The 10,442-nt window shown below is 42.9% G+C and overlaps 1 protein-coding gene and 1 long non-coding RNA gene across 2 annotated transcripts; both read right to left on the bottom strand.

Moving 5' to 3' along the window:
- Positions 1 to 920: 920 nt before the first annotated feature.
- On the bottom strand, positions 921 to 6,874 carry LOC113070465 (uncharacterized). The gene is made up of 3 exons (XR_003279931.1): positions 6,741 to 6,874; positions 6,553 to 6,602; positions 921 to 1,027 (listed from the first exon to the last, which is right to left on the bottom strand). It is a non-coding gene; the product is annotated as an uncharacterized LOC113070465 (long non-coding RNA).
- A 941-nt stretch (positions 6,875 to 7,815) lies between these two features.
- LOC113070464 (zinc finger protein 862-like) lies at positions 7,816 to 10,218 on the bottom strand. Its single transcript, XM_026243749.1, has 2 exons — positions 9,539 to 10,218; positions 7,816 to 8,657 (listed from the first exon to the last, which is right to left on the bottom strand). The coding sequence occupies exons 1-2, from the start codon at positions 10,080 to 10,082 to the stop codon at positions 8,224 to 8,226; spliced, it is 978 nt and encodes a 325-aa protein (XP_026099534.1). The 5' UTR covers positions 10,083 to 10,218; the 3' UTR covers positions 7,816 to 8,223.
- Between the last annotated feature and the right edge of the window lie 224 nt (positions 10,219 to 10,442).

Genomic DNA, 10,442 nt, shown 5'->3' with positions numbered 1-10,442 from the left:
TTCTCAGGTAAAAGGAAAGAGCGGCTGTTTCAGTTCTTATATGAGATGCTACAGACACCAGACATGCGGAGCTGCATTTGGTGGGTTCAGTCTAACAATGGAATATTCCAGTTTTCATCCCAGAACAAGGAAAAGCTGGCTGAGATGTGGGGCAGACGCAAGGGTAACCGGAAAACCATGACATACCAGAAAATGGCTCGCGCCCTACGAAACTATTCACGAACAGGAGAGATCTGCAAAGTGAAGCGTAAACTCACCTATCAGTTCACTGAGAGAACACTGAGAGGCCTTCAGAACAACTCGCAAAGATTCATGGGTCGTTAATGTGGTTCACCAACCAAGAATTTCTCCTAACTGGGAAAGTGTAAACGAATACTGAGTATTTTACAGAAAATGATTTTGCCTTTTAATGTTCCATAATATGGGCATTAAAACACTGATTTTCTAATATTATTTGGCTTAATTGGGGCTCTACTGAACTTGGGAATTGTATGTACACTAACATCGAATAACATGAAATTCTAAGAAGTTGAAGGTGAACTTTGAATATTTTTTTAAAATCTGAGGATTGTTAACCATTACACTACGTTGTATGTAGTGACAAATCAGTTTTTTGTTGTTTTGATACAATATTTGCCATGTTTGTTGTGCTCATTTCAATGACTTTTTAATGGCATTAAAATGTTGACATCTGGTGTGCCTGAATAAATTAATTTTAACATGTAATTTTGTAGTTTTGACAATAACAAGGAACCCAGCCAAACTATTTAATCCAAAAAAAAATCCATTGTAAAATGTATTATTATTATTATTATTATTATTATTATTATTATTATTATTATTTTGCTCAAGCTGACATGGGAAAAACCACAGAGAAAGCAATCACTGTAATGAGTATGGCACAATACAGTATGTAAAAAGTCATGTGTGTGTTCTTCCAGCGGACAGTCACCCTTCTCCAGGCATTGCAGGGCCACAGCAGGAATGTCCATGGTGACATAGGAGTGGGGGGAAAGAGAACAAAATGCTGCAAAAAAAAATAAATAAAAAATAAATAAATAATTGTATGTACAGTAGTTGGTTCATTCTTCTGCCATGCGTTGGTGATACAAAATGTACGAGGACAAAGGAGATTAACGAGAAGACTTTTGAAAGTGAAGTGACATTCAGACAAGTCTGTTGACACATACTTAGAATTTGTGCTCTGCATTTAACCCATCCAAAGTGCGCACACACACACAGCAGTGAACACACACACACACACACACACACACTGTGAACACACACCCGGTGCAGTGGGCAGCCATTGTATGCTGTGGCGCGATGGGGAGCAGTTGGGGGTTCGATGCCTTGCTCAAGGGCACCTACTGCAAGTCATGGTATTGCCAGCTCGAGATTCGAACCCTCGAGATTCAAACCCACAACCCTAGGGTTAGGAGTCAAACTCTCTAACCACTAGGCCACAACTTCCCCTAAAATCTTTTAATCATATAAATCCAGGAGAACAGGCACAGAAACGAGAGTTACGTATGTAACTACGGTTCTATGAGTTCTGGATGACCGCCAGAGGCAGTGCTTCCCACTGAATATCATCTCTCTCTTGCTAATGCACAGGTCAAGTCTAATAACAACAAAGTCATCACATGACCAGGTACGTCACGGGGATCCCCTCTATTTAACCCTGTGACATCCTGCAAATTGTCTCAACAGAATCTTCTCGCAGGACTCAGAGTGACAGGTTGCTCTGGCGGTCATCCAGAACTCATAGAAAAATAGTTAAATACGTAACTCTCATTCTATTTCATTCTTACTGACCGCCAGAGGCAGTGCTTCCCACTGGATGACTCATAACAACAAGGTCACGAGGAGGCTGCTTCTAACCTTAAGCCGAAGTTGAGGGTCCCAACAGGACTGCCATTTCCATAGCACCAGGGGTGGCCACAATGACTCTGTAGTATCTGGAGAAGGTATCAGCGGAAGACCAATTAGCCGCTGCACAAATGTCCATTAGAGGGACACCTTTTAATGCTGCCAAAGACGTTGAGATACTTCTCGTCGAATGGCATTTTATGCCGGCTGGCAATGTCATGTTGTTGGCCTTATACGCCTGGACAATGGCCTCCACCACCCAATGTGACAACCTCTGTTTTGACAGAGGCTGCCCTTTCCTTGGCCCGCCGCAGCAGAGAAAGAGTTGGTCTGATTGTCGCAGTTTCTCTGTGGCACTCAGATAGCCCCGAAGGGCTCGCACTGGACATAATTGTTCCGTTGGATTGCTATCTTGTGTTTCAGCCACAGAATGATTGAGTGCTACCAACTCAATTGGTTGATTCCTAAATGATGTTGAGAGCCTTTTGGGTAGGAATGAGGGGTTAAGCCACAATGTCACCATTGTTGCATCTGCATTCAAACGCATATAGGACGTATTGGTTGACAATGCGTGGAGCTCACCAACACATTTGGCTGACGTTATTGCCAAAAGGAATCCTTTCTTTATTGAAAGCCACTTCAGGTCACAATGCTCCATCGGTTCAAAGGGGTGTTGTGTAAGTGTTCTTAAAACCAGACTGAGGTCCCATGAGGGCACCCTAACAGTTGGAGCAGGGTGCAATCGCTGAGCACCTTTCAGAAAGCGAGTGATTAGAATATGTGACCCTAGTGATTGATCATTTATCTTTACATGCTGGGCAGAAATTGCAGCCACATATACCTTTAGGGTAGAGGGAGCCCTGTTATCGTCTAGAAGGGACTGCAAAAAACATAACACCATTGGCACCAGGCAGTGGTCTGGGATCAACTCTCTTGGTGTACACCAGTCCGTGAAAAGCTTCCACCTACAAGCGTAGATATTCCTGGTGGAAGGTGCTCTAGAATTCAGGATTGTGATTTGCACCTTAACATCACAAGACTTCAACAGTAACTCTGGCTCCTCAATGGCCAGACACAGAGTTGTAGCCGATCTGAGCATGGGTGCCAAATCTGCCCCTGCAACTGAAGGAGCAGGTCCTGTCTCCTGGGAAGGCCCCAGGGCTCCCCATTGAGAAGCCAGCATAACATTGGGAACCAAGGCCTGCCTGGCCAGCTCGGTGCCACTAGGAGCATCCTCTGGTGCCCTTGAAGAACTCTGTGGAGAGTTGGCAGAATTAAGGGGATCAGGGGATACGCATACAGTAAAAGATTTGGCCAGGCATGTGCAAACACATCCTGACCCAACGGGCTGGACTTCTCTGTCCAGGACAACCACAGGGGGCAATGGGTCGAGGTCTCTGAGACAAAGAGATCCACCTGTGCGCTGCCAAATTGCCAGACCATGCTTGTGAACTGAGGAAAGACCCTTGTCAGAAGGTCTTGCGCTATTCTCAGAGACTGGCTGGACCTTGTGCTGCCTTGATGGTTGGTATGATATACCACTGATGTATTGTCCATTATGATGAGAATATGGCCGGAGCAAAGTGCTTCAGAGCTAATTGAACTGCTTGTAGCTCCAGGGCATTAATGTCTTTTGTGGCTTGCCCGGGTTTCCATGACCCCCTGATCATCCTGTGTTGCCACACTGCCCCCCATCCAACTAGCGAAGCATCGGTCTGTATTACCTCTTGGTGAGAGGGAATCACACCCAGAGCTACCCCTTTTGTCAGGAATGACCTCTCTTTCCATGGTTTCAAGGTAAGGAGGCATCGATCTGTAACTTTGACCAGTCTGCTCCTGTGCCATATGGGGTTCAGGTGAAGACTATTTACCCATCTCTGAAAAGGGCGCAGTGAAAGAAGGCCCAGTGGTATCAATGCAGCTGCTGCTGCTAGCATGCCCATCAATCTGAGCACCACTCTGAATGGAAGCTTGATCTTTTTCCGGAAATGCCGGAGAAAGAGCCAGATGCTGTCCACCCTCTGAGGTGATAGGAATGCTTTCATTGATCTTGAGTCTAGAGTGATGCCTATGAACTTCACCGACTGACATGGGACCAACTGACTCTCGCTGAAGTTTACCCTGAGACCCAACTGAGTGACATGGGAAATAAGCAGATTGGTCTGTTCTGTTGCCTGCTCTTGAGATGGAGCACAGAGGAGCCAATCGTTCAGATAAGGAAGCACCTGCACCCCCCTGCTTGTATTGGGGACAAAGCTGCAGCTATGCACCTGGTGAACACCCGAGGGGACAGAGACAGCCCAAATGGTAGGACCCGGAACTGATAGACCTGACCTTAAAATCCGAAGCAGAGAAACGGTCTGTGTTGTGCTGCAATTGGAATATGAAAATAAGCATCCTTCAGGTCTATTGTGGTGAACCACTGTAGTGGTCTGACTGCCTGAAGGACCTCCATTGTGCATAGCATGTGGAATGGTAAAACCTTGATGGACGGATTGAGGCCACAAAGGTTGAGAATGGGCCTTACCCCACCATCTTTTTTCGGAATTACATAGTACATTGAATAAAACCCATTTAGCCATGCTCACCACTTTACTGGTTCTATGGCGTCCTTTTCTATGAGTTCGGCTATTTGTTTCTCCAGTGCCAGTGAGCTGTTGGGGTCTTTGACAGTAGTCATCTTGACCCCATTGAAAGCAGGGGCCCGCCGTCGGAATTGCAGTTTGTACCCTTGAGATAGTGTTGTTATTATCCAAGGGTCTGAAGTGTTTTCTTTCCAGAAATTGAGGTGCTGCGAGCCTGGGTTTTTTTTATCTCTGGTAGGCGCTGACCTGGTGCCCTGACCCTTGGAGCCCGAATTAACTGTTGTCCTCGTTCTCTAGGGTACTGCCCAAGCTAGTCTAGCTGCCTTGGCTGGCTCCTCTGAACAGCACTTGATTGAACTAAAGATTGAGAGAGAGTAGGATACCGTCCCCCATACCCTTGTCTAAATTGTGGTGGTGGAGTCCCTCTTAAATCTGCTAGCTGCTGTCTTGTCTTATTCATCTCAATGCTCTTTTCCAGAGTTTGCTGTGCTGCTGGTCCAAACAGTTGGCCTGGGACTACAGGGAGATCCCGAAGTGTTCTTCTACAAGCCTCTGACAATGGAGACTGTGCCAGCCATACTTGGCGGCGTGCCTGAGTGAGTGTTGACATGAGTCTACCCAATTCTCTTGACATGAATGCAAATGCTTGCAATGATGCATCGCTTAGGATGTGGACTGAAGGATCACCCCCAATAGGTTGGAGAGACTCAGATGGTGCCAGCATAAGATGAGAGAGTGAATTCCCTATACGACCCATGTGTGCTGCAGTATTGCATATGTATTGCAAGTATATGCTTGACTAAGAAGATCATCCGTGATTCTGCACTGAGGTCGTGGGCAGCGAGCATTAGGTCTCCAAGCCTCTTCCGGTGATATGATGAAAGAAGCGATAAATTGATCTACTTTAGGCATCTGACCCTGGCCATAAGAGTCCGGTTCGTGCATAGCTGCCAGGGCCCTGCTTGCTGTGATATGATGAGTAAGTAACTTGGGATTAGCCCAGCACCTCTGTAGTTCCTCAATATAATCTTTGGATGGGGGAATGCTAAGAGCAGATGGTTTTGCCGTCTCTCTGAAAAAGGCACTGGAGGGAGCTGCCACTATAGGGGCAGTGTCCATGCCTAATCAAGCCAATGCAATCTGGATGGCTTGTCTCACTACATCCTGATCAGATTCCACTCCTTCCGCTGAACCCCTTGCCGTGTTCTGAGAGTCATCATGAGAGAACTGAGAGTGTCATAAGATAAGACTCCCGATAAGAATTCTTCATTACCCTCCTCACCAAACTGGTTTTGAGGCTGCCATTGACAGCATATCTTCCTCAGGAATAGATAATTCCTTACTGGGATTTCCCAACATCTGTGATGGTGCATCCCTTTGTTGCAGATTCAATATTAGAGACTTAATCTGGGCAAACTCTGAGGTCAAAACCTCCACTTTATTGGCTAAAGAATTATCTCTATGTCTCTTACTGGTGGAGACACTCACTGCTTCCACCCTCTTCCTTTTAGCTGTCACTTTTCCCTGCCGAGGCACATCTGATGTCAAGAGTCCCTCTACTGCAGCTAGTCAGGAAGTTCTCCATTCCCACAACATAGTGCTACAATTCATACAGGCATCATCAGTAAGACCCTGCTTCAAATGTTCCAAGCCTAAGCAGGATGGACAGCAGTCATGTCCATCATCCTGCTGTAAGGTGGCCCTGCACACTATGCATGTCAGGCTAAGCTGTTCCATACTGCCACAGCAGTGCTTTACTGAACCCCAAGCGAGAACACTCTGGATGCCACAAAAAACGGTAAGGTACCTAATCGTATTAATATATATATATATATATATATATATATATATATATATATATATATATATATATATATATATATATATTTTTTTTTTAACAGCCAAACTAGTGTTAATACTTAGCCCACTGTTGATAGAAGTACCAGGTAGCAGTACAAAAAACAGAATGAAAATACTCGTATATAATGCAACTGCGAGAAATATAATATATGCCTATATCAAAGAAAAACAAACAAAAAATAATTCAATCGTCAAATTCATAGCTACCTATGAAATTATAAAAATATATATTAATTACCTAATTGAATGCTCTATATGATTTCCACCAGCTGCAGTGCATGTCGCGGTCTGTAACGAGAAATATATATTGTTCCTGGAGCACACACACTCTTACTGTTCGCTATAATTAATCACTATGGCTTTTCTATGGAGCGAAACCACTCTGAGATGCCATATATACACGTTTCATAAAACCCCGTGACGTACCTGGTCATGTGATGACTTTGTTGTTATTAGACTCGACCTGTGCATGAGCAAGAGAGATAATATTCAGTGGGAAGCACTGCCTCTGGCAGTCAGTAAGAACGAAATAGAACCAACTTAACATAGACAAAGAACGGACAAAGACTAAGGAAGAAATTAAAAGCATGAACCAAACAAAGGGAACTAATGAGATGATTATTAGAAAACAGGTGAACTGAATGACATAATAGGCAACTCAGGAAAACTAGGTCACTTTAGTTTACATGTGGGTGCAATGTTGTTGAACATTCACCCACATGTAAACTAAAGATTTTGGTTTTGCATCTATGCATTTAAAACAGCCTGTTGAATTCTCATACTGATAAGCCTTATCATGAGGAGTTCACTCAGATAACAACATCTCTGACAAAGCTCTGTACTTCATCTGACGGCAGTTTAGCATGAGTCCACCATATACATATTCACACACATACGGTCACATATGCAAAACATGTGTACTCTAGAAAACCGCCACTACAACAGAACTGTTAATGATTGAAGAGAAGGGAAAAAATATGTCTGTATCACATGTCAGTGCCTTGCTGTTACAACCACACTAACTGTTATAAATAGTTCAGACAGGAACCACTTTGGCAAGTTTACTTGAGTTTATTGAACACAATTTATCTTTGGCGGTGTGGTTCCTTATGGGGGTTCTTGCTCCCAGAATAACTGAACATACAAGAGCTTTAACATTAACTCTCCGGAACCATGAATTTAGAAATATATAATAATTAAGACTTTTAATAAAGTCTTTAAAGCAAATGGTGATAATCATGTAGATGTGGCAGTGGTACGTCTATCCTATAGTCTGGTAATGAAGATGGGTGTCTCTCTGCAGTGAGGTCCATGCCAGCTAAGATTTTTGGAAGCCTTAGTGATCTTAAAAAACAAGACGACAGCCAGAAGGTGCGCATTAGTGTGCTCATGCTTATAATGGGTAGGGAGGGAGGGTTGCGAGCAGTTGAGCATACTTACCGAGCAGTGGTGCCATGTCAGAGTTTCCGCAAGAAAAAAATGGTGGCGTTTTCCGGACATTTTGATGATATGCCAGTCAAATATCTCCTCTTAATTAGTCAAGTTGAGGAAAACTGAAAGCAGTTTATGTAACTTAAAAAATGACATAATCAGGCCGTATATGCAACATGTTTATTAGCCTTACTTTCAAATAGACAGAAAAAAAAACATGAACGTCCGATTGGCGTCAATCAACCAATTGTTTTTTACTATGGTTTCACATTTCATAGTTTAACAAACCAACCCCCCTTCCCCACATAAAATATCCGAATATAGCATTGTTTTCACTCAAGCAAACTTAATTATAAACTCAGTATGTCTCATTTAGCTGGTAAAATTTAAATTGGCCACCGTGTGAAATGACTCCTTGTCAAATTAACTTGAACAAACAAATGACTAGGCCTATAACATTGTCTCGCGTCATTTTTGGCTACTTTTTATGCTTTTTTGCAGTGCTGAATTGTGCAGCTGGCGACTTAAAATCAAAACTTCCCAGTGTCTCTCCACAATTTGCAATGCGCATAAGCCGCGCAACCTTGTTCTCCGCAAGGCGACTTCGCTGCTTCGTCTTGATCCGATTCTGCAGCGAGAACCCCCTCTCTGCAGGAACACTCGAGACAGCGATTACACAGGCTATCTTGGCGAGCTTGGTCCACTCTGGATACATTTCGTTGAAATCACGTATGAGGACTTCGCAGGCTGTGGAGAAATGCAATCCTCCATAGCCACGGAGCACTGTCATGACAGCGAGGGCATCACATCGCAGGCTTACGGTATCGATAAGAGGAGCGGTGTCCGCAGACTCAAGGCTTGTAAAATGGCAAATAATCCTTCTGATCACTGGTTCTGCATATTCTTGGAGAGCTATAAGATAATATAATTGTTGAGAACGATATCAGAATTATAGGCCTACAAAAGCTGTGTTTATTATAAATAGGCCTGTATGGGTCATTCTGTGGAAATGTCAATTTTTCTGTCCCTAGCCTTTAAAAAAATAGTACACTTAAAAACACTTTAGGGTTACAATTTCTTTACATTTTAAAATAAAACAATATGTTATTTGAAAAATTACACCTTCTTGAGCCATCAATAGGCTGTTTGATTTTTATTAATTCTATAGAATTCCCAGAAGTGTTTGTCCCCACAGGGAAAGTGCTTTTTGAGGCCAATAACAAGTTTTTACACCATTTAAAATACAATAATGTAGGCTATACATAATTATCAAATATATTTGATATTATATTTAAACTATAAAGTATATATTTTTTTTATGTCACATTAAATACAATGTGACATGTGACATAATAATAATTTTACATCCATTTAATTCTGCTACACTCAAAAGTTAAGATTTAAAGGATTGCATCATTAATTTTAACCGGTTTTCAAATAGTTTCATTGTTACATGGTTGCGCAAACAAACTAACCTCATTCAAGCACACTTTTAACAAACCTGATTAAAATAAATAAAACATTATCTCTGTTGTATTATTATTTTTCGTTTTTATTAATATTTAATAAAAACCTTAGAAATTGCCAAAGTAAGGGAACACCAGTGACAAAAAAGTTACATGCCGTCTTTAAATAAATGCACAAAAAATATAAATTTGTATTTATATATTTGACATTTTTATTAATCTAATAATTTGGTGTAAGTTTAAATGTTAGAAAAACAAATAAATTTTAAGACACCTTGGACATTTCTGTAGAATGACCCATATAATATATCAACATCTCCTACTTACCAATATGTGTCTGCGGATATCTAGAGGGGTTCAGAAGGGCATCAAGGCAGTGAAGTACATACATGCAATCCTCGGGGAACCGATCTAGCAAGGCATCTATCAGATGTTGAACATAGCGTTCTCTGGCTTCTTTGAAAGCTTCAATGAAGTGGTCGCTTGAATTGGTCAATTTGACATCCTTGTATGTGCCGTCTTTATATCCTGCATGGAATGTTTCCTCTTCTGGACCGGGGACATCTCGTAAGTGTCTAAATGCTGCGTCAGATGCTTGCACTATTGGCCGGATGCTGGAAAGATTGACGTTGTCTTTCTGAAAAACTAAATTCAGTTTTGTCATCACTGGTAGTAGATCGGCCAGTGCGTGAGTCAGGGCTATGAAGCTGTATGTCTGGATTTGACCAAGCAGCCCTTGTGCTTGGGTATTTCCTCCGACTGCCTCTTCATTAATTTCCATGGCCACAGCTGCCCAGTTGTGCTTCATGGCCTCCACAGCCCTGTGTAGGGATAGCCAGCGGTCTGCGCACGGCTGCTTGAGGCTGACCATGTCCTCATCACTGAGTGCAGCTGGTAATTGGCGGAGCCGGGCTGTTCTGGTGGCAGAGTGTCTGTAGAAGGAGTACACCGAGGAGATCGTGTTTTTTGTAAGCTCTGATGTTTTCCACAGCTTTCTCTGCGTCCAGCGCAGCAAGTGCAGCCCTGTGGGCAACGCAGTGCACCTGGATAGAAAAGGGATTTGCTTGCTTAAACAAAGCAACCACCCCACCATGCCTTCGCATCATTACACTTGCACCATCTGAACCCAGGCCAATGACACGGGACAGTGCTATATCCATTTCGCGAAGAACCGCAACAAAGCGATCATAAATGCATCTTGCTGTACCGGAGTCCACATCATAATTTTCAA

Source organism: Carassius auratus, unplaced genomic scaffold, assembly GCF_003368295.1.
Source record: "Carassius auratus strain Wakin unplaced genomic scaffold, ASM336829v1 scaf_tig00004420, whole genome shotgun sequence".
NCBI classification, from domain to species: Eukaryota; Metazoa; Chordata; class Actinopteri; order Cypriniformes; family Cyprinidae; genus Carassius; species Carassius auratus.
Note: the sequence above shows the minus strand (reverse complement) of the source record. Positions and strands in the feature narration are given on the sequence as shown.